Source organism: Gossypium raimondii, chromosome 10, assembly GCF_025698545.1.
Source record: "Gossypium raimondii isolate GPD5lz chromosome 10, ASM2569854v1, whole genome shotgun sequence".
Taxonomy (NCBI): Eukaryota; Viridiplantae; Streptophyta; class Magnoliopsida; order Malvales; family Malvaceae; genus Gossypium; species Gossypium raimondii.
The window spans coordinates 677185-701715 of NC_068574.1; the positions used below are offsets into that span (position 1 = coordinate 677185).

Here is a 24531-nt window from a genome sequence, read left to right on the forward strand (position 1 = left end):
AATTTGACTCCTACTACAAGGGCCTCCATTGTATTTTACCTTCTTATTCTCATTGTTCGATTAGGCTACGTAACAAACAGCTATCCGCAACATAAACCCTACAAACTATGTAACTAGCTGCATGCATATTATGCTTCTTTTGAAAGTTAAAAACAACTTGTATTTCATTCGGTTTAGTTCGCGGTTAGCATCGGAAAGATAGGTCTGTCTCAAACAACATAAACAAGTACACCTACATACAGGCTACTATGGCAAGCAGCATAACTACAAAATATATATCACTGCCCATGCTACATTTTCATTCTTACCATAAACAAGCAACTAGTGTGTAAAGCTTCTAAACAAGTCAATGCACAAAAAAATAAATAAATAAAGGATAAAGGTCTTAACTATCTGTTCCACCATTAAACCGAGATGACGAAGCTCCCCATGCTCCCTGCAAGTAACAATATAGAACAACTCTATTAAAAGCAACACCAACAAATTGACGAGGAAGAAAACACCATGAGAAGCAAACAATAAGGCCACAAACTTATTCAAGCATTTATACTAACCAGTCGACATAACCAGATCTTCAGGAGGGTTTAAATAAATGATGACATTGTAGCGAATCATGTATCCCCATCACAGATATGCTTTCACATCCAAGAAGCTCACGAAGCTTAGCATCACACAATACCACCATTGAGTTTGATGGATCCTGAAACAAATAAAACCAAATTATTCCGAGAGATAATAGGAGAGTTCCCTAAGTCTAAGCCTGAAAAACGTCGATATGCAGGATAAAGAATGGCCTAAACAAGTCAATGGTACAAAAATCCAAGGGGGTCGGAGATAGGGGCAGAATTAGCTCTCAGAGAGAGATGCAGAGAACATGGCAATGCATTTAAGCTGCTAAAGTAAAAGTGCACAAACTCATGCACTGTCCCGCACCTCCAAATGATTGAGCTTTATGTACTCCCATACACGTCGTTCAGCCTCGGTTGCTTGCATTTCTCTTCCTTCAGCATCCAAAAACTCGGCAAGTGCTTCGGATATTACAACAGGGCTGTCGCTCAGTTCAACACTTTCGGTTTTAGGCTCAGCATCAGCTTGTGCTCGTTTACTTTGACTTGACTCCTCTGAAATGATTAGCAAGATTATATAATCCAATGAAACAAGCATCAAACCCATGTCATTAACAAACATATACTGCACATAAAGCATTAACACATACTCGAAGGCTCAAATGCGGTAATATGTTTGGCTAGCAGTTTGTTCATCTTGAACATGTCCGTACAGTCTGTCTCGAACACTATGCGTAAGGCATCATCACAAATTATCTTTCTCTTGTTACTTGGATCTTGAAGGCTGTTCTTCCTTATATATGCCCACAGCTGCTTCACAATCTAGACCAAGCAAAGACAAATGTCTTGTTTTATTTTTTTTTAAGTTGCAAAGGTTTAATAGAATCAATCATTACAAGCATTGAACTGAAAAACTAACTCAACAACTAATTCAACTCTAACTAACTATACTAACAACTAACTAACTAACTAACTAAAACAAATATGGAGGAGAACCCGCATATTTACACAATAGGGGACTCGAACTTGAGATCTCAAAGTTCCTGGGCCTCAACCTTGCCATTGAGTCGAGAGCTCGTCGACCAGAGAGATATTTTAAAGCACCAAATCCACACATGAGAACTTTATTTAGAATGTTGTTGAAGGAAAAAAATTCATTGAACAGAGAAACCAACCTCAGTCCTTGGCAAAGCTGGCTCACCAACAATCACTTGAAGTGCAGGTGAAACACTACAAACTTTGTTCAGACCCCCTGGTCCACCTCTTCTTTTGGTTCCAACTGGTGCACTGCAATGACATTATAAAACAGACAAACACTGAATCATTGATGAAGCTAATAATTGTCATTCTATAATGTTGCGAACTTGAACTCACAACCTCTAGAAAACACCTATGATACCAACCAAGCTAAAATTTGGTAAAATTACTCTGCAGGCTCTTGTACTAAAAGTCAAATTGCATTTTGCCCCCTCTATTCAAAAAATGGGTAAACTAATCCCCATATGTTAGATCAAAGAGCAAATTGGTTCTCTCTGTTAAAAAATCATTTATTTGTGCTCTTAAAAACTATCATGGCTGACGAAATAATCAAATACTAACATGTAATATGCCATGTGTAACTCATACTAATGTACATGGTTCAGTTTTTAACCGCAGAAATGGATGAAATTTTGAACAAAATGACCAATTTGACTATTTTTTAGTACAAAGAGTAAAATGTAATTTGACTTCTAATATAAAAGTCGTACTTTTACAGCTAAAATTCAGTGTGATAAACATTTAAATTACACTAAAAATGGTAACTTTTGTGAATCCGTAAAAGGGAAAATTACACTAAAAAGCCCTAATTTTTACAAGTCTAACCACTTAAGGAGGAAATCCCCAACTTCAGTTGAACTAAACGTGCAAAAAAGGCCTAACCTTTTGCACCAAATGAATAAATGGCTAAACCTCAAATTCATATGCCCAAAACCCTAAATTGGACTTCATTTCTTACACACGTCTCCCAAAATTCTTGCAAATTTCGGAAAAAGAAGAAAAAAAGAAGGGAAAACCTTTCTTTAAGCACTTCTGTGGCGGCAACGGTGGTGGCATTGACTTGGCCCTTCGTCACAACCGGCTGCAGCTGTTGCTGTTGAGGCTGAACCGGCGGCGGCGGTGGTTGAGCCGTAAACGGAGCACGTGAATGCGACTGAGGGTGTTGACGGAAGCTAAGGTCGTGGGAAGGGAAATGAGGGTGGTGGTTGTAGTGGTGGTGTTGAGGGGCAAAACGGGCAGGAAATTGTTGGTGAGGGTAGGAAAGGAACTGAGTATGTTGTTGTTGGAGGGTAAAATGGTCCTTCGGAGTAGTAGGGTGAGAGCGGAGGAGAAGACTGATATGATCTCTGATAAAACCAGCTTTATGAGAAAGGTCGAGCCCAAGCTTAGCCTCCAACTGCTGAACAACGCCGTTTAAGGTGGTAACGGCGTTAGGGTCCGACTGCCGGAGAAGAATCTCCACCCCTCTTGCTATCTCTTGGTCCGACACCATGATTGTGCTCTGTTTCCACCTTCGTATAATACCATAAAATACACGATTATTTGTTTAACTGAAAAAACGGACTCGCAAGAAAAAAAAACACCCACACACACACAAATTTGTTTGTTTCTCTGTCTATCTTTTTCCCTGTCCCTGTGCTCTGTCTTTTATGTCTTTCTCTCTCTTTTGGATTTCACTTGAAATGACGAAAATGTCCCTTCTTTTTCCCCTTGTGGTATTAATTTTCTTTTCTTTTCGTTGTGTGTGTGTTTGGATTGGAAGAAAATGAAAGCGTTGGATAAGAAATTAGTGGGGGTAGGTCAACAACTGTAGTGGAATGTTGTTGAGGAGCAAGCAAATGGGTTTGACCCTAAAACTACAATTTATGTTAGATTTACATGTCTCAATTATGATTCCAATACAATATATATATATAGTTTATAAATATCAAATTTTAAAATTTTTATAAAAAATTCATTACAACTTAATCGATTCAAATACGAAATAACTCAATTAGAATAACTAGAATTCAAAATTACTCAAATCTAAAAACAACTTGAACATATAAAGCAAAACGACCTAATTCAAAAATCCAACCAATAAACTTAAATGATTCGAAATCCAAAATAATATTATTTTGAAATAGCTCGTAACTAGAATAATTCAAATTCAAAATTGATCAATCCAAATTAACCTAAACCTTAAATATATAGATTAAGTTTAAAACTTTAAAGTTTGAATTGAACTAATTAGGAGCGGCACGAAAAGGGTAGGTAGGGGCTTAGGCCCCAAATGAATAATTTGTATTTTAGCTCTTTTAAAATTTTAAAAAATCATAAATTAATATATATGATAAAATTATATTTTGACTTTATGAAATAATAAACTTATGATTTAATCTTTTCTAAAAATTATAAAAATTTTAAGCTTACAATGAAAAATTATATTTGGGCTCTCATAAAAAATTTAATTTAACTTTGATCCCTCAAAAAATTTCTTAGCTCAACTGCTCCAAATTAATCTCGTTCTGATTGAAATCAATTAGAGCCATTAAAATATAAGTATTGTATTAACCAAATCATTTTGTTAAGCTAACTACCGATTAGGTGTTAAATGTTAGACATGAAGCATTTTTAAAACATATGTATTAAATGTTTGGACCTATTGCATATACAACTTTAGATACGATGTGTTGAAAAACCAATCCTCCTAAAATTTTAATAATATTTTTTTATTTTTTAACATATCAATTTCAAATTGTCTATATAATATGTATTTACATGTTTAAAATTCAATCCAATGTGTTTTAAATATACTCTATATCGGATTTGATTTTGGATTACTACGTTAGGCTGATGAGAACATTTGATTGACATGATTTTAAAACTTTATAAATTAAATGGGAACGTTTTAAAGTTCAGTACCAATGTAAATTTTAAGTCATAGTTTTGGGCCATATGATAAAATTAACCGCAAAATTACAACACAATAATGATTATGAATGAATGATGTAAGCATATATTAGTTTATTAAAGAGTGAAATTAATTCCTATAAATTACATAAAAAAACAATCTAATTAATTTTTATTAAAATTTCATCAAATTTTTGTTAAAATTTCATCAATTTTTTGATAAAAAAGCAGACACAATTACAATTAAACAGAGACAATATTAGAATTAGATAATATAAAAATACTATCTATTCGAAGCTTATCAACAACTCATTAAACATACAGGACCTAAACAGAAACTCTTTCATTAGACCTACTAGGATACGGGGGCAAAATTTGCTTCTCTTAGAATCTGCTTAACAACCACTTACCAGTCATGTCTGCATAATTCTTGGATACATAATATCAAGTCTCTATTATGATGAGAGGGTTCGGGTAAAAATATAGGCCCAAAATATGGGTTTGGGAAAAAAACGAGGCCCGTTTAGAAAACGGGCCGGGCCTGGGGTAAAACTTTTTTGGCCCCGGGCTCGGCCTAGCCCGAATTATATATTAAATATATATTATTTTTAATCAAATATATATTTTATATATATTTAATATGGGTCGGGCCGGGCCGAGCTCAGACTTAGCAATTTTCTCTCGGGCCAGGCTTAGATAAAATTTTAAGCTCATATTTCGGGCCGGGCTTGACCCTGGCCTCGAAAACGGGCCTAAAATTTTGGTTGGGCCCAGCGCGACGCGGCCCATGATCACCTCTAGAAGGATCCCTTGAAAAATTCTTAAATTCATTTATTTCCAAAGCTTCCAATAGATAATACCAAAGAGAGGTTGCCACATCATATCTTGATATTTTAGGCCAAAAGCATTCGACAAGCTTGCCAACATCCAAACTGGTTTTTGTACATCATGATGAAATATATGTGACATGTCACGTGTAATTGTTCGGGTTATTTTACTAGCCACGCTAATTTTTAATAGAAAAAATAGTGACGTATTTAAAATAAAAAAACTAATTTACTTTTTAACCTAACATTCATATATTAATTTATTTATTAAATAAATGGCGCAGAATCTGACATTGTGATTCAATAATGATTTTAATTGAATGAAATCATAAGTTTGTGAAGCAGCCAACCCCCACCCACAATACTAGAAAATTACATCTCTCATATTCACACTTGCATTCATATTCAATTAACCACAAGATTTTCATCAAACGGCTGTTAATCAAAACTCAGATTCAACTCACAGTTCACATTGCCTATCATTTGATTATTTTGATTACTTAAGTAAGTATATAAATCAACAAAAAATTGAAAAAAAAATGGAAAACCCTAGAAAATAAAATAGCCATAGTTATAATAATGGAGGGGAAAAAGCTGCTCAATTCAGCTCTAGGCCTGATGCTGCTAGTGACGATGATGTTATCGTCGATGGGTTCTATTACGGCTATAGCATGCCCTTCATATGGTAATGGATGTAAAGATTGCATCGTCGAGCAAATAAGATACGGTTGTCCGTCGTGTGTTCCGCTTATTCGGTGCATGGCACGGTGTTTGTGGAGTGGCGCCGTTAGATCTAGCTGTATCAGCCGCTGTGATGGTGGGAAACCAACACTTTCTGATTGTAAGAAATGCATGTCGCGGTGTAAATGCAGTTGCGTGGCGTGAAACATGTAACACCCTATATCTTTTGTATGTTTAATTAATTTTCTATTAATTATGGTTTCTGTTGTAAATCAGTGGATATCTTTGGATTTGAATAGGATAATATTTTTTTTAGTAAAAAAATAGCAACGAGATAAAAGGATACTCTAGTTCAAAATAAATAAATTAGAATTCACCGTAAGTAATTCTTTAATTGACATCGAGGATCTTTTAATAGCTTAAATTGCAATAACTCTCGATATGATAGTTTTAGATCTTAATCATGTTAGAGTAGATATTAGATTCTCAAATGTTTATATTCCATTTACATCTTACTAGAATATTTTTACTCTTTTATATTTCACGTAAATAACCAAATTTAATATCAAAATAGACAATGAAAAATGGGTTGTGACAAAAATTCAAGTAATTATCACTCCATTTTTATTATTTTATAAAGAATTATTACAGAAATTTTTATAGAAATTAATTTTCTTATCGTACTTTATTCAAGATTGCAAAACGCAAATAGCTACAAGATTTCTATCTATTCTCAAGTTTATTTGCTTGAGACTCATTTACATACCGAATATAAATGAGAACAAATAATGACTTAATACACCTACTTTATCCGATTGATTTAAGTTATTACTTATATTCTATTTGTGTACTCGAAATTTTCTACACATAATTAGAATTTACATTTCCCATCATGTATTTCAAAAAATAAAATAAAATTGATGAAGATTCTCACTCAACACATGGTTGGTGGACACCTATTAATTGGGTGGATAATGGGAATCCGCTTTTGAAGAAAATGATTATTTAAAGCATTTTTAATGTATATTGGGTTGGGTCTCCTTTTCAACCAAAATTTTGTTTTACATTTGAGATTTTGCTTTCGGATCTTTGTAGAAATATAAATTTGCAAAATTTTCAACTAACTTTATAGATAATTACAATTCTAATCCCTGAACCTCAATTATAAATAGGCCTAACAATTTCTCTTCTTCATCCTCCCAAATTTGTCATTCTCTACTTAAGGCATTGTTTTCTTTCTCTCTCTCTTTGTAAATTCTCATTTGTATTTTGGAGTGAAATATATTTGGTGGTACCCGAGGTCGTAAGCAAAATTTGCTGAACCTCATTCAATTCTTGTGTTCTTTATTGTATTATTCTGCATGAATTGTGAGTGTAGTTGTAGTGATTTTTTGTGCTATTAAATTACGATTGAGAGATATTCTGGCTAGGAAAGACTTGGTACTTAAGCGATCATTGTGATCCACCTCTCTTTCCTGGGAATTGAACTTATTGTGATTTTGTAGTACAATAATTTTACTCTTTTACACGCTTCCGCACAACCTTAAGATTTTTAAAATTAGATTAGTCATCAATTTATTAATTCAACTAATATGTATTAATTTTTAAATCAGTCGGTCTAAATTTTTTATTTGAATTAATATCTTAGCTAATTCAACTTAACTCGAACAACAATGATTATAATTGTTAAAAAAACAATATAAAATTAAAAAAAAAAAACAGAAAGATTGAATAATACCAAACCTCAAATAAGGAGAAATGCAAAGCCTGGCGACTAGTGGCAGTGCCAAGCGGTATGGAAGGCCACTCTTAAAATAGAAAATTATATTTTTTACTCTCTAAAATGTATAAAATTACAAGTTAGTATATAGTAACATTATATTTTAACTCCTAAAAATAATAAAATTTTTAATTTAATTTTTAAAAAAATTATAAATATATTAATTAATATTATGATGAAATTATATTTTAACTCTTATAAAATATATAATTTAATTTCCACCCTCTAAAACTTCTCTTTACCTCGCGCCGGCCGGCTGCCCATCTAAATTTTGCTTGTGCACCATCATTGCATGTGGCGCAACTAAAATTCTCTCGTGTTTTGCAAAATTACAAGTCTCAGGACCTTTAAAGAACTCTCGATTTGGCCACGTCACCCGTTGCAACTCATTTTGTCCACATGGCGTGATTGGGATCCTCAACCTAGCCACAACATCTATATACCTATATATATACCTTGATTTACACGTGTGATTTCTTCTCTTTTTTTCTTTTTTGCGTTATATTGGTAAAATTTCAATTTTGGTTCCTATGTTATCCTCGCTTATAATAACGGTAATCTTTTGCACTATTTATAAGAAAGGTAAATTTTCAGTTTTGGTCCCTATTTTACTCTCAATTTTAAGATTATATAATAATGGTCAAATTTTAATTTTGGTCTATGTGCTACACTCAAATTTAAAATTTAACCTTTATACTTCAACCTTTTGAAATAATTTGATATCTCAATTTTTACAATGTCCTTAATTAGCTCAAATACTTTATTTGATAAAATATTGATATAACTTTTAAGAGTTGTAAACACAGTTAAAATCATTTGCTAAACGCAAGTCCATTTCAATGTTTTTTTAATCACATGGCTACAAGTTACTTTTTTAAAATTTTAAAATATCATACCAATAAACTTAACATAATAATTTAACAGTCTTAACAATTGAATTTAAATTTTAAATTTAAAATAAATAAATTAAATTTATAAAAATAAAACATGAAGACTACAAGTGTATATTTTACATTTTAAAATATTTACTCTAATAAAATTATTCTACAGAGATATGAGATTAGGTTAAATATATCTTTCATATTTGATTGTGACACGTCAATTATTTCAACAATCACTGTTGGTTATTATTAATTTAATTATAGTTTGAATGAAAATGACAATAAAATACTCTCAGCAACAAGTTTCTACATGTGTCCACGAATAATTTGCCCACGTGTACAAGATTTAATAAACAAAATTTCTGAAACACCTGTCTCTTTACAATTTCCCCTGAAGTCGGGAAAATAATAAAAATTAAAACAGAATAAAACTTTTGATTTTTCTTTTATAAATATTTTTTAGGGTTATTTGCACAACATACCACCAAACTATGGCCTATATTCTAAATTGGTTTTAAAATTTCAAAATATTCTAATTAAATTCTTAATGCTTCCGTATGAATGTATGGTATCCATCTAGGCTTCCCATCAGTATAATTGTTAATTTGGGGTAAAAGTAGTATAGAGGGAGTTAAATTTTATTTTGTCCTCTCTATTTAAAAAACGAAAAATTTAGTTATTGTACATTAGATCAAAGAGTAAATTGGTCATTCTGTTAAAATTTCATCCATTTCTATCATTAAAAATTGGTATGGCTAACAAATTAACCAGACAGTAGCATGTGACATACCATGTGTACCTTATGTTGACGTACATTGTCCAATTTGTAATAATAGAAATTGATGAAATTTTTAACAGAACAACTAGTTGGCTCTTTGATATAATGTAGAGGTACTAAATTGCCTATTTTTAGTAAAATGGGTAAAATGAAAATTTTACTCATAGTATAGAAGCGTTCATGATACTTTTACTTTAGTTTGGATATTAAATGCCAATTCAAATATGGCTGGACAATATTTAAAACATGCAAATCAAATTTTACATACAACTTAGATAAAACGTGTTAAATAAAATAAACAACCCTCGTAGTTTTTAATATCATTGTCTATTTTTTTAAATATGGAATTCAAGTTATTCATGTGATAAGTACATCTATATTTAAAAATTAATTTACATATTCAATGACCAAACTGATGACTGATACTGAAAATGACACTTTAAAATTCAATTAAAACGTTTTGAAGTTTGAAGATCAATTTAAATTTAAGTCATAATTGAGAACTTTTGGTGCAATTAGTCCAAATTTTTATAACATATTTATAAACTTCAACTTTGTTTTTCAGGTTGAATTTTACTATTAGTCACTATATTCTGGATAAGTTGCAGAATTAGTCCATATACTTTAATTTAATCAATTTTAATCTTTTTACTTTTTGAATTATTCAATTTTAGTTCATTTGGTTTCCAAAATTTGAATTTTCAAGTTCCACCCAAACAATAGTAGTTAAATAATTTTAGTTAATTACGCCATTAGTCATGTATTTTGCCTAAGATTGTTGATTTAATTCATGTTCTCCAATTGAATTATTCTTAGCTCTTACATTTTCCGAATTTTGAAATTTCTATGAATAACATATAAAAATGATAAGTTGACATGTCATCACATATATGATAATATTTTTGCTGTGTCAAATTTTAGAAATATCAATATTTAACTTAATGGATTTAATAGTTACAGTTAGAGGTGATCATGGGTTGGGCTACCCGGCTCAGCCCGACGGCACGCTTGAAAAATAAGAGGGTTCGGGTAAAAATATAGCCCCAAAATTTGGGTTTGGACAAAAAAAGAGGCCCGTTTAGAAAACGGGCCAGGCCTCGGGTAAAACTTTTTTGGCCCGGCCTCGGCCCGAATTATATATTAAATATATATATTTTTATTTTTAATCAAATATAATTTTTAATCAAATTTATATATTAAATATATGGTTTTTTGGTGTTGTAAAATTTAATATGGGCCGGGCCAGGCTCGGGCTTAGCAATTTTTCTTTCGGGTTGGGCTTGGACAAATTTTTAGGCCCATATTTCGGGCTAGGCCGGGATCGAGCCTAGAAAACGGGTCTAAAATTTTGTCTAAGTCCGGCCCGAACCTGGCCTGACCCATGATCACCTCTAGTTAAGTCTAGCTACTAGAATTTTGAAATTCTAAAAGTACAGAGACTAAAAAGGTTAAAATGTACTATAGGTCCCTATATCTTCACATATTTGAAATTTAGTCCTTACACTTCTATTTTCGTGATTTTAACATTTGTTTTTTCGATTTCAAAATTTAGGTCCAATTGTTAAAATTGTTACGTTTTTATTAAATTTGTTGGTGTGACATTTTATAATAATAAAAACCCTCACGTGGTAACAATGTAATTAAAAAGAATGATGTTTACAATAAACCTAAATTTAACAAAATAATTTAAGAATGTTAACGGTTGGACCTTCAATTTTAAAATTTAAATAGTAGAGAAATTAAATTTTTAGAAATAAAAGCACAAGGGCCAAATTTAAAATTTACAAAGAGTACAGAGATTTATGAGAAATTTTAACCAACTAAAAACGATCAGATTAAAATGTAAGAACTAAATACACAACTTACGCACAGTAGGAGGCCTAATAGCATAATTTAACGTTAGTTTTTCATATTCCAGAATATTAGTAACAAAACGAAGTAGTCTCTCTTTTGCTTTGGCTTTGCTTGGCCTGGCCTTCTTCTCCTTTTGCCTTTTCATTATTCTTTATTTCTATGTTCCGCTTGCTCTCATGCGGTTTCCCATTATTCACCGCAACTAAAAAGCTAACCCAGGTTTCTAACTACCCCTTTTGCCTTTTTCGTTTACACCAGTAAGTTCTTCTCTGCTCATCTCCTCGATAATTTTTGGGTTCAAAGGAAAAGCATATTTCTTTTCTGCTTCAGATTTCAATTTGACTGGTTATTTTCGTTATTTGCTACGTTATATTTTAAGTTCATTCAAGTTTCTTATCTGGGTTTGTGTTGCTTGATTCAGTTTTGTACTAAGTGGAGCTGTATTTTCTTTTAATAGCTCCTGCTGGAAAACTGGAATTTGAAAATTTGAATCTTGTTCATGGAAAGCTTGATAGGGGTTGTATATATATATATATATATATTTACGCATGTGTGTGTTCTATAACTTAGTCAGGTTTAGGTATCGTCTTCATGATTGAATCAACGAAACTCTTGCTATGACCAAATCAGTACTTGTCCTTCAATATAAGATAATCACTCTTCGACAGAGTAGTCTTCTCCTTCGAAATAAGTCAGATTGCATTTTATCAAATTAGACCCAAAACTTTAGATAAAAGAGTGAATTAGTCTTTTAAAAATTGGTGTGCCTGATATAAATACAAGACAGTAGCACCTGATGTCTCATGTGTCACATCATGCTAAAAACTAATTTTTGACATAGAAATAGATGAAATTTTTAAGGGAAGTACTAGTTTGCTTTTTAATCTAATGTATAGGGACTAAGTAGAGGGAGTAAAATGCAATTTAAATCCTAATACAAGGGCCTCCAGAGTTATTTTACCGAACGAAATGCGAATTATTGGAAGTAAAACAGTTTTTTGAACTTATATGAATTGTTTTTGTGTTGATATAAATACATAATTCTAGATACATAAATTCTGAAGTTTGTGAATTTTATGAATTATTTGTTTTACCCAAAAATTTTATACTAATAAACTAAGATAGTAGGAACATTAGTTTTACTGAATTGAGTCGCTCGTGTTTCCTATTTCAGAACATGCGTACTAATTCGAAAATTGCTAGGGAGGTTTGTGCCTAATTTTAATGTGGAGTAGTTCAGGTTAGAATTTATTAGCTTCAAAAAGGAATAAACATGTGGTATCCTCCTGTTGGAATATCACTATTGGTCCCAAACTTTGAGTGAAGCATCTAATTCCAAAACCCATGGTTACCTTTCAATTTCCATTGAAAACATAGTTGCTCTTTTTCTATTGGTTCAAATCCATACCCGGTAATAAAAATATTGAGGTTTAGTTGAGTGAAACAATAAATATAGACATATGATATACATGTTTAAGGTTTGCTTATTTTGAATCAGTAGGTGCTTTCTCTCTATCATATGTTTATTTGTTAGTTTTGTTGATTGGCAAAGGCTTTACATTTTTTTCACTAGGTGTGTTTAGTGTATGTTTAAGTATGTTTCGGAAAAGAAGAAAAAGGTTGAAATGTTTGCATATTTAAGATATTTTATGTGCCTAAGCTATTTTGCTGGATAGTGTCCCTGTTATTTGCCTAGAGTCCATCCTTCCATAACACCAATTCATCTTCTATGTATCACTTGGCTCAATAGAATTGTTCATGTTTCTTTCAGTGAGTTCCCAGTCGTCATCTCTTTGAAGAGGGCGTTATTTGGCAGCTCGGGCAGCAATCGTTTTCTTGCACCACAAACATATGCATGTTTTGTCTCCACGATTGACATTAAAGTAAAGAGCCATGCAAAGGGAGAATAATTCATCCCTCTCATCAGCAGCTAGTCCTCGGGTTCGGCACCGTAAACGATCTAATGAGGTTGGTTACTCAAAATATCATAACATTTCTAAACGGGATTTTCATTTGCAAGAAAGGTAAATTTTTATTTTTCTTAAAATTGAAATATGCTATCAGGCCATTCCTGAACCTAGCAAAGCAAATGGCGGAAAATTGCTTGTTGATGACCGTAACAAATACAAATCAATGTGGATCCGGACATACTCTACCGTTTGGATGATTGGGGGTTTTGCATTAATTGTCTACATGGGTCATCTCTATATTACAGCTATGGTGGTGGTTATCCAAATATTTATGGCAAAAGAGCTGTTCAATTTACTCCGTAAAGCACATGAAGATAGGCATCTTCCTGGATTTAGGCTGTTAAATTGGTAAGAAAACTACCTTTCACTTTATCACTAGCATCCTTTTTCATATGATTAGAATGTATATAGCTTTGCTTTTATGGGCACAGGCACTTCTTTGTCACTGCAATGTTATTTGTTTATGGTCGCCTTCTCAGTCAACCACTCGTCAATACCATAACTTCAGATAAGTTTTTGTATCAGTTTGTCTGCAGCCTTATCAAGTACCATATGGCTATCTGTTACTTCTCATACATTGCAGGTTGGTTAAGCATATTATTTTATTTTTCAACTGAAAGCATGGTGGACAAATTATGTCAAGCATTCATCAATCAATATCTTAAATTTCTCTTTTGACCAAAGTGGGACTAGATGTCCTTTCTGTGAATATCTTTATTGTTTTGTTACCTGGTAGATGGTTTTCTCAGTCATTATATTGTGATTGCACCCTTGAATTTCTCTATTTTTCTGTTTCTTTGTATAAAGTAATATATATGACCATTGATATTGTTATTTTTTGGTTTTCGGTTCTTGGGATCAGGTTTTATATGGTTTATTCTTACATTGAAGAAGAAGATGTACAAGTATCAGTTTGGCCAGTATGCATGGACACATATGATTCTGATTGTGGTGTTCACTCAGTCATCCTTTACTGTGGCCAATATCTTTGAAGGAATTTTTTGGTAACTTTTCTTTCTCAATCACCCTTTCTGGTACACAGATGTGCAAATACATATGTAAGCATTCAAAATGAAACAAGTTGAAAAGGTCCATGTTCGTAATTTTTAAGAAATCCAATGTTGTCCGTACTTTTAACTTACTTCCTCTCTTCCAGGTTTCTTCTTCCAGCATCACTTATCATTATCAATGACATATTTGCTTATATCTTTGGTTTCTTCTTTGGGAGAACCCCCTTAATCAAATTATCTCCGAAGAAAACATGGGAAGGATTTATAGGAGCATCCGTTACAACTATCATCTCCGCATTTGTGGTGAGCTTATTTGTTTTTTTCTCTATAGTACGCCAACCCCATCTTGGTCGTAGTTAGGATCACTAGTAACACATGTCAAATATTTGCAATAATTCAGGTGTATATATAAATATTCATTTCGAGTTCTCTTAGGCATGAATGTATGGAAATTCATCCTAATCCTATAATCCAAAGATCTAATGCTAATACCTTGACTACTAGTGCTGAATAACAAGTAAATTTTAAGCCCGTATTTCTTGTTTTCATTTTCTTTGCACATATTCGTCGCCCTCCTTAAACAGGAATACGTTTTGTTATATTTTCATCCTAGTATCTCTTCATTAACATGGAGTGAGTTTTGTGTATGCAGCTTGCAAATATATTGGGTCGTTTTCAGTGGCTAACATGTCCGAGGAAGGTAATTATTGTATTCAATCTATCCCGTGACCCTTTAAGTAGCATTCCACTTTCATTTTTCAGAAAATTTAGGGTGTGAAGGTAATGATTGCAGGATTTATCAACTGGTTGGCTTCAATGTGACCCAGGTCCATTGTTTAAGCCAGAGTATTATACTTTACCGGGATGGATTTCTCAATGGGTAAGCTTTCATTTAATTATATTCGGGTTCATTACACTTTACCTTTGACGTTAAAGTTTTGTCAGTATGAACTTCTTGATGGTTTAGAACTCTGTGGCTAACGGGGGAAGACCTGATGTTTGAATTCGAGCAGAGAGTCATAGGAAAACTTGTTTGATTCGGTTGTATTTCTTACTACGAGACTAACTGTCCCAGTTTACGAGCGTCCCCTCAACTTGAAGTACTTTGGGTCTTTGTAAAGTCCTAAGGCCAAATTGAAGGCTGGGATATTGGTAGCGATAGGTTTAAAAGCTAGTTGTGTCATTACAAAGGTGTAAATGCTAATTTCCCAGTTACAATGCTCCATCACTTGTTGCAGTTTACTTGGAAAGAGATCTCTGTTTTGCCGGTTCAGTGGCATGCTTTATGCCTTGGCTTGTTTGCATCAATTATAGCACCATTTGGGGGCTTTTTTGCTAGTGGTTTCAAAAGAGCTTTCAAAATCAAGGTAGAACTTCTTTCCTATTCTTCATTCAGACTTCGGTATAGCTTTCTTTGAGATACCAACGGGGGTATTGTATGCAACCCAACTTTGAATATTGTGGCAGGACTTTGGTGATAGTATTCCCGGGCACGGTGGAATTACAGATAGAATGGATTGCCAGGTGATAAAATCGACTCTTTTTATCCTAATTTATCATTTCAGTGTATAAGTTTTGAGGTATTGTCAAGTGGTGAAAGTCCGGAATAGATCAACATTGGGTTAATTGCAGCATACATCCCTAAATTATGGTCCAAATTTTAAGTTAATTCCCAAACTTAAAAATGTTGTCATCGAGTATTTAAAATATCAGTGTCATATCAATTAAGTTTTTCCATTAAAGGATCTGATTGATATAATATTGATACTTTGAAAATTCAAGTAAAATATCTTGAAGTTCGGACACCAATTAGAATTTTGATCATAATGTGGAGACGTCTATTGCAATTAACTCGACTAACATTCAATGTGTGAATTCATTGCGGCTGACAAATTTTGTTATCCAACTTCTAATGTAGATGGTGATGGCAGTATTTGCATATATCTATCTCCAATCATTTGTTGCACGTGAAGGCATCACAGTTGAAATGATCTTGGACCAGGTAATATATATATATTCACCCATTTTACTGTTTTCACTTGGCTCCATCCATACAATTACTGCGACATTGCTAGCACCAGTATAAGCATAGTCGGTTTTTTTATACAAAATGGAAGATATTACTAAGGGTGTAAATGAGATATTTGTGCTTGCAAACTGTTAGAGTTCAACTTGAACAAATTCAAACTTGATTTGGTAATTGTCGAGCTGAGCTGAAGCTATCCATCGAGCCAAATTCAAGCTTAGTAATACCTTACTCAAATGACTCATGAGGCTTATCGAGCTTTTCATGTTTTTATATTATTAAATTATAATGCTGCCTTTAATATATATTATTAACCCTAAGCTTAATTATAAGCCGAGCTCGAGTAGTAAACGAGCTTAATCAAGCTTGAGTTTAGAAACAGATGTTCGATCGAGCTTTATCCAAGTATCAAGCTCTGAATTTCAAGTCGAGCTTAGCAGTTTTGGGCTCGGTGTTACACCCCTAGATATTATGTGCTTAAGCATTTACGATCGAATGTTACAACATCAATAATGTCAACTTAATCGGCAGTATAGATAGTTAATAACATCTGCAATTTGTCTCTATTTGTTTCAATGCAGATATTGACGAACTTTAGTTTTGAGGAACAACAAAGTCTTTTGATAAAACTGGGGCAGATCTTGCAGGATAGAGTTGCATATTCTTAAATTTATTGTTTGCCTTTATAATTTTGTTCCTTTCTCCAACAAAAAAAAATTGCTTTTTGTATATGGTGTTGTGTAATTCATATTTTTAGGCAAGAGGTAATTTTTTTTGTGTGTGGGTAGGCTTTGCATACATAGTCAGTGTATGTTCATTTAATTATTAATCAGTTAACTATTGTACATGAAAGATGAAATTTTTATTAGTGCATATTTATAATCCGTTAAATGGTCGATATTTTAGTTTTGATTTTTTTATCGGTTCTAAATTATAAATCGACTCGATTCGATCATCAATTTTCGTTTCGATCTACAATTATTTATAGTCTCTCCTTATGTACTCAAACTTACGTCTTTTTACATTGACAACAATATCTATGTTAGAGTTAAGACTCAATTTGCAATATGTTACAAATTTTATACTTTTTATAAATATAGAATTTGATCTTTATATTTTCTTTATATTTAAGAATTTAATTTCTCTACTTTTTATATTCAAAATTTAAATTTAATTATCAACATTATTAAAATTATTTTATTAAGTTCAAGTTAATTAAAATATTAATTTCGTGAGTTTTATTATTATTTCAAGATATTGCATTAATAAAATTAATAAAAATAATAATAATGTTAACAATGAAATATATAAATTTTGAAATTAAAATCAAAAATAGAGAGTTGAACTTTTTTTTAATAAAAATATAAGGATTAAACTTTAAATTTATAAATAATATAAAGAATTATGACAATTTTTAGTCATATGTCATTCGATTGGGACTTTTTGTTAAATTCGTCTTAGTCCATTCAATGTATATTAAAATGATAAGAAAATGTTATTAACTATTTTATATATAAATATCATATTATTATCATAAATAATACAATAACTTTCCTTATATCAAACCATGTGTGTTAGCCTAATGATTAAGATATTTATTGTCTCAAGTGTAATTTAAGATTTAAGTGCACTCACAATATTTTACACTCTTATCGTAATTTAAAAAAAAATTCTTACATCACTAACAAAACAATCTATAAAATATTATTACTTTAGCTAAGATTTTAGTGATGTAGCTTTAAATTTCTTTTTATATTAAATAATAGTATTTTATTTATAACAAGTGTCTACACTCTACAGGCATCCGTTAATTAAGGAAATTATATATTATGTGACTATTTTCCACGTGTGAGCCGACAAGAAGAGTAACACTTGTGTGAGCCGGCAAGATTTAACACGTGTAAACCATGTGGAAATTGCATGTTGCTTTACTCAAACACCCTGCTTACTCAAGCACTCAACGAGTCAACAAATAAATCGGATAATTTAAATATTTCTTTTTTACATTTCCTATATTATTTTTAAGGTAAACTACACTTAACGTTATTAATTTACTCGTAAATTTATATTTTAGTTACTCAAATTTAAAAATTTAATAATGGTAAATTATCTAAAAAAAATTATTTAATCATTAAACTTTTGAATATTTTTATTTAAGTCACTGAATTGTTAAATTTTTTAAAAAAAAAATTGGCTGGCAAGCTCTAAACCACGATTAGTAGAATAGCATGTTTTGTATCAAAATCAATCTAACGTCAGATTGTTCAGTTTTGGTTCTTAAATGTGTGATGTTCAAAGTTGTTTTATTAAAAAAAGTTTAATTGTACAATAAAAGGAGAATGTGAGCTTTCGACTAATGTATACCATGTGAATAGAGAATGCCATATAATATCGATTTTAACAATTCATTAATTTAAAATGAAAATTTTCGAACGATTCTAGAACCATTTTATAACTTTTAAAATTAAATGACTAAAATATAATGATACGGGTAGTTCAGTTACCTTCAATGTACTTTACCCTTATCTTTTAATCCCATTAAATTCCAATTAATTATATATTTTCTAAAATTTACTCAAATTTATGATTTTAAAAGATGTACAATAATATCATGCTGACTCAGCCAATACACATCATAGATCGAAAATATATATTTCTATGTTGCTATTATTATTCTTTCTAAAAGGAGTAAGTTTTGTATTAAAAAATAATTAAATAAATAATAATTAAACCATAAAAACTTAAGTAAAGCATGTGATTTACCGAATTTTTACACGGTAAAAATAATTCGATTATTGAGATAAGCACGAAAACCACGTGGCAAATGTTTCCATTTAAGGAAAGATATTTTTGTCCAGATTCATTAATTCAACATTACTGTTTTTTTTGGTTGAAAATTCAATTATACTTGGACGGCAAGGTTTTAATACCAAATTGCATTTAGCCTAGCATAACAAGGTTAAATTTTGCTTTAAATTCTTGTATTTTTCATACGTTTAAGATTTAATCCTTCTCAAAAAATTAGCAAATTAATCAATGTATATTAGATTAAAGAGTAAATTAGTCTTTCTTGTTAAAAATTTCATCCATTTGTATTATTAAAAACTGGCATGATTGATGAAATAATCAGACAGTGACACGTGGCGTGCCATATGTACCTCGTGTTGATGTACAATGCCTTGTTTTTAACGGTACAAATGGATGAAAATTTTAACAAAACGACTACTTTGCTCTTTAATCTAACATATAAGTATTAATTCACTCATTTTTTTTAGTAGAGGGAACAAAATGCAATCTGAATTCTAGTACACATACCTCTACGATACTTTTATCTACCTTTAATTTTTCCAATTTAAAAATGCAAAGTCTAATTGCTGAAACAGTAAAATCCTTCCGTTAAATCCAAATCTACATCTTTTGATTGTATTTTAACAATATTTGGGATTGAACTTCAATTTTGAAATATAAAATGTAAAAGGATTAAATTTCTAAAATACAAATAGAGTAACTAAATTCTAAATTTACAAAAGAAACAAGGACTTAAAACATATTTAAACCATTTAACAAAGATATTACCTTAATAATCTCACATGATTTGCGTTCTTCTTTTTTTCCCTCTTGCTAATATTCTAAATAAATTTATTAATGTTCTATTGGCTTTTCCCATTTCATTAGGATGATGACATTACATACACTGTATCTATATATATAAAGCAAAAATAAGGAATCATAGGATGTTCTTTTAGCATTTTTTTGGTTTTATATTTTATGATGTTGAATAAGATAGCTGTGGCTTTCAACGAAGCAGCTGCACGGCTCTGTGAGAGCAGTGGTAGCGAGCACTCTTCCAAGGACTCCATTGATCTCTCAGATCTCGTGAGTTCCTTTTTCGATTGCCAAGTCGAAACTGATGAATCGCCGACGTCGTTTTGTCGAGATCGAGACAATTCCGACGGTTATTTATCGGAATCCGAGACGAAACGAACGTTGTTGAGTTTGCTTGGCGGTGACGATGACCGAGACGAGGATGTGAAGCAAATAGTCCGGGAAGAGACACAACGTGCATGTGAGATGATGGTAGAGTTCGGTTTATCCGAAGACTTTAAGCGGCAGTTGATGTCTCATCTGCGCCACAAGGGCTTTGATGCTGGTTCGTTCTCTTTTTTTATTTTTTATTTGGCTTAATTTGCATTGATTTTAGTTCGTAATTAGCATTCATTGGAATCAAACAGTAATTATATATATACACACACAATCATATACAATGGTATGAATATTGTATCAAATTTAAAGGGATTAAACTACAAAGCTTTCATCTTTAAGGGGTTAAAATGTATTTTGTCATTAAACCAATTTATAATTTTAAAAATTTCAAGGGACTAAAATAATAATTTTTTATTTTGAGGGACCAGCCCTGCCTGCCTGCTGGTCATTGGCGTCGTCTGCTATTGTAATGCATTTCTTAGGCGGTGGATTGGATGTTTACAAATTTGAGTCCAGGAGGCATTGCAGCTTATGCTATAAGAAGTTTTTCGATTTATATTTGGTTTTTTTATTTGTATGTTTTCGATTTTTTTAAAAAAAATCAATATTTTATACTTAAAAAAAATATAATTTGGGTTATAAATTTCGGAATAATTAGTAAATGGTTTTTGTATGAACAGGTCTTTGCAAATCTCGATGGGAGAAATTAGGACGAAATCTACTCTCTGGAAACTACGAATACGTAGATGTGAATATCAACGGAACTCGCTACATTATTGAAGTAAACCTAGCGGAGCAATTCGAAATAGCTCGACCAACAACTAGTTATACTTCATTACTAGAAGTTATCCAACCGATTTTCGTCGGTGAACCCAAAGTACTAAAGCGGGTCGTGAAGTTAATGTGCAATGCAATGAAGAATTCCATGAAAATCGGGGGGATGCACTTGCCGCCGTGGCGGCGTAACGGATACATGCAATCAAAGTGGTTCGCTCGTTATAAGCGTACCGTCAATGAAATTCCCGTCCGCCCGACCATATCTTTCCGTTGCAAAGATAATTTTGGTAGCAATGATGGGTTCAAAGTTGGGTACTTAGCTGCCGCCTTGGACGGTACTAGCTAGGATTACATTTGTACATAAAGAGAGTAAACTGGTTCAATAAAGCTTTATTATCCTAAGATGTGGGAGAAGTTAGATATAGATTCTCTATCATTCTTTAACTGAATTTGAGTTCGAGTTTAGTATTTTAAGGTTTGATTTGAATAGTAAGTGTTTTTTTCTGTGAATAAAAAACATTACAATGAACTATTTAAAGGTATGCTAAGTCTTTTTGGAGTCGTTCGAATAGTTGAAAGCCATCTTTATAACCAATAATCATTTTAACTAAATTACTTGTCTCTTTATTATCTTTTCTAGATACATGATGAATTGACCAATCCACCATTTTAGTCGATAAAAGTTAGATTCTTCTAACCAAAGCAGAATTCAACATCTTTGTGGAATTGCCCAATATAGTTTATACTGCCTCTAGACTATCTAGTAAAATAATCTATCTAACAAATTCTCCATCAAGTGGAATCATCAAACTATCCTGAATACCTCATAATTTAGTATCTAAAATAGAACAGATTCCTAAAAACTGATTATAGCCAAGAATCCATTTCTCATTCCTGTCTCGTATGACATCTCTAATCGTGGCTAATCTAGAATAATCTTTTATTACACCACCAGTGTTTAAATGAATAGTGTTTTATTTATAAATATATTTATAAATATTTTAATATTAAATCATATTTTTTAATATTCTTAGTTTTAAAGATAATTTTGGTAGCAATGATGGGTTCAAAGTTGGGTACTTAGCTGCTGCCTTGGACGGTACTAGCTAGGATTACATTTGTACATAAAGAGAATAAACTGGTTGAATAAAGCTTTACATCCTAAAAAGTGGGAGAAGTTAGATTTAGATTCTATCATTCTTTAATTGAATTAGGGTTCGACTTTAGTATTTTAAGGCTCGATTTGAATAGTAAGTGGTTTTTTTGTAAATAATAAATATTACAAGGAACTATTTAGAGTTATGCCCAAGCTTATCTGGAGACGTTTCGAATAGTTAAATGTCACATTAATAACTAACAGTCATTTTAGCTAGACTATCGACTTTTTTGTTGTCTTTTCTAGATACATAATGAATCGACCAATGCACCACTTTAGCCAATAAAAGTTAGATTTTTCTAGCCAAAGTGGAATTAACACCTTTGCAAAATTGTCATGTATAGATTGTACCGCCTCTAGACTGTTTGATAAAATAATCAATCTGACAAATCCTCTATCAAATGCAATCGTCAAACCATCCCAAATATCTCATAATTCAACATCTAAAATAGAACAGATTCCCAAAAACCAATTATAACTAAGAATCTATTTCTCATTCTTATCTCGTATGACATCCCCAATCATAATTAATTCGGAATCATCTTTTACTGCACCATCAATGTTCAAATGAATAGTAAGTGCTTTATTTATATATATTTATAAATATTTTGATATTAAATCATTGTTTCTTTTAATATATATAATGAATTTAATTTTAAATTAATCGAATTTAGTTTAAATAGTTAATTTTAATATATATAATGAATTTCGGAATTTGGACTTTCTACTATTGAAGGTTGACTTGACTAAATTACAGCCATAAATAAGTCTACTCTCTTCTTCCCTATAAGAAGCAAGTAGGCCAGACTCGACTAAAAACATCATTTCAACATTCTCTGCCATAATAAGACCAGAATGTCGTCATCTCATGCGATTTTTTCATATGACTAACTCTTATTATTATAAGAATTAGATCAATTTAATTTTTCTATTATTAAAAAAGTTTATATATTATTATTAAAAACTAAATAAGATAAATTAATAAAATTAACATTTATCAATTAAAAATATAAAATTATACTTTATTTTGAAATAATTTTGTAAATGAAGCCTCGTTTGATAAAAGATTAAAAATCCAATCAATTAATATTGCTATTAAATAAAAATTTTGTAAAAATGCTAAGTAAATAAAAACCTACTTATTACTTAAAAATGAATTTAATAATTTTATATTATTTTATTTCAATTAAAATTATATAATATTTTATCAAATAATTTAATTATATACACTATTTAATTTTAAATAAAATAACAAACATTTTTTAATTTAAATTCAACAGTTAATTTTACATAACCAAAATATTTTGTTTCATAATTTTTTAAACAATAAATATTACTTTTGCTTCAACTTAACCTTGTTTAATTATTTTTATAATATAAACATTAAATTTATTTATTTAATACTAAAGGTGGCTCCATGATTAACAAAGATTTGGCTGAGTTGGTGAGGCTAAAAATGTGTCTCGATTTGAATTTTATCCCGCATAATTTGGTTTTTTTTTTTCAAAATTCAAATAAAATTTAAAATATTTTGTAATATATATCAATCCCTTATTCTGTTTAGAGTCATTCTAATCTAAAATAAATTATTACCAAAAAAATGCTTTATAATGTAATTCTACGTTTTAATAAAAAATAAAAAATAATTATCTTTGATATGTATAAATGCAAGTGTATCCACCAAGGCTAATCGAAGGGTCAAGCAGTGACCTGCCTAAAAACTGAGAGAATATGAACAAAAATATAAATCTGAACAAGTAAGGCTTTTTTACCCCAATTTGACTTGATTTTGCAAAAAAAGAAAAAAATCTACTATTTGCTTGTTAAGTTAATGTTCTTTTAGTATAATTTTTTAAGTTTATTAAAATTATTTATTTAATATTTTAGCATTTTATTTATTATAATTTTTTAAAATAAAATAAAAATTTAATACAAGTAAATCAAGCTAAACTCAAATTTTAACATTTTTATCTAGATCAAATTTGAATAAAATTTTAAATTTATTATCCGAGTCGAACCAAACCTATCATACAAGACTAAAATTTTGTCAAAACTCCGACCATAAACTGGTCTACATAATATCTATATCTAATTAAATTGATGTATCATTTAAACTTGGTACCACTCGACGAAATAATGCCATTATAAGATATTTAAATCGGGTAATTTACCAAAAAAAGCTAATTTTTTTAAAATTTACCGAAATGGGCCCGATATTTTATTATTTACCGGAATGATCCCTTTTCCCCTAAATCGCGTCCACGCCAGAGCGATTTGTGTCCACGTCAGCAAAGCGCGCTAACGTGGACGC

The 24531-nt window shown here is 31.1% G+C and overlaps 3 protein-coding genes across 5 annotated transcripts; 2 read left to right on the top strand and 1 right to left on the bottom strand.

Annotated features, from left to right (window-relative positions):
• Positions 1–134: 134 nt before the first annotated feature.
• On the bottom strand, positions 135–3270 carry LOC105776071 (uncharacterized). Its single transcript, XM_012598535.2, has 6 exons — positions 2621–3270; positions 1742–1853; positions 1217–1388; positions 934–1121; positions 555–700; positions 135–436 (listed from the first exon to the last, which is right to left on the bottom strand). Exons 1-5 carry the CDS (start codon positions 3094–3096, stop codon positions 575–577), a joined length of 1074 nt encoding a protein of 357 aa, XP_012453989.1. The 5' UTR covers positions 3097–3270; the 3' UTR covers positions 135–436; positions 555–574.
• An 8117-nt stretch (positions 3271–11387) lies between these two features.
• LOC105776070 (phosphatidate cytidylyltransferase 1) lies at positions 11388–17194 on the top strand. 2 transcript variants are annotated; one of them, XM_012598533.2, is made up of 12 exons: positions 11388–11554; positions 13069–13265; positions 13362–13615; positions 13699–13850; positions 14130–14271; positions 14424–14580; positions 14930–14977; positions 15071–15157; positions 15516–15644; positions 15745–15801; positions 16196–16279; positions 16885–17194. In XM_012598533.2, exons 2-12 carry the CDS (start codon positions 13191–13193, stop codon positions 16969–16971), a joined length of 1272 nt encoding a protein of 423 aa, XP_012453987.1. In that variant the 5' UTR covers positions 11388–11554; positions 13069–13190; the 3' UTR covers positions 16972–17194. The 2 variants fall into 2 exon arrangements, with proteins under 2 accessions (XP_012453987.1, XP_012453988.1); XM_012598534.2 differs by lacking the exon at positions 11388–11554 and adding an exon at positions 12700–12794.
• Positions 17195–20014: 2820 nt separating this feature from the next.
• On the top strand, positions 20015–21606 carry LOC105776073 (uncharacterized). Of its 2 annotated transcripts, XM_052622746.1 has the most exons (3): positions 20015–20453; positions 20716–20861; positions 20968–21107. In XM_052622746.1, the coding sequence occupies exons 1-3, from the start codon at positions 20072–20074 to the stop codon at positions 20995–20997; spliced, it is 558 nt and encodes a 185-aa protein (XP_052478706.1). In that variant the 5' UTR covers positions 20015–20071; the 3' UTR covers positions 20998–21107. The 2 variants fall into 2 exon arrangements, with proteins under 2 accessions (XP_052478706.1, XP_012453990.1); XM_012598536.2 differs by lacking the exon at positions 20716–20861 and having other exon boundaries at positions 20029–20453; positions 20968–21606.
• The last annotated feature ends 2925 nt before the right edge of the window (positions 21607–24531 follow it).

Coding starts and splice junctions, on each gene's coding strand:
- LOC105776071 (XM_012598535.2), bottom strand. CDS start 3,096: ATGGTGTCGGACCAAGAGATAGCAAGAGGGGTGGAGATTCTTCTCCGG. Junction 1,122..1,216: donor TACCGCATTTGAGCCTTCGA/GTATGTGTTAAT, acceptor TAATCATTTCAG/AGGAGTCAAGTCAAAGTAAA. Junction 701..933: donor TAAAGCTCAATCATTTGGAG/GTGCGGGACAGT, acceptor TATTTGTTTCAG/GATCCATCAAACTCAATGGT.
- LOC105776070 (XM_012598533.2), top strand. CDS start 13,191: ATGCAAAGGGAGAATAATTCATCCCTCTCATCAGCAGCTAGTCCTCGG. Junction 13,616..13,698: donor GGATTTAGGCTGTTAAATTG/GTAAGAAAACTA, acceptor TTATGGGCACAG/GCACTTCTTTGTCACTGCAA. Junction 16,280..16,884: donor TTGAAATGATCTTGGACCAG/GTAATATATATA, acceptor GTTTCAATGCAG/ATATTGACGAACTTTAGTTT.
- LOC105776073 (XM_012598536.2), top strand. CDS start 20,072: ATGATGTTGAATAAGATAGCTGTGGCTTTCAACGAAGCAGCTGCACGG. Junction 20,454..20,967: donor CCACAAGGGCTTTGATGCTG/GTTCGTTCTCTT, acceptor TTGTATGAACAG/GTCTTTGCAAATCTCGATGG.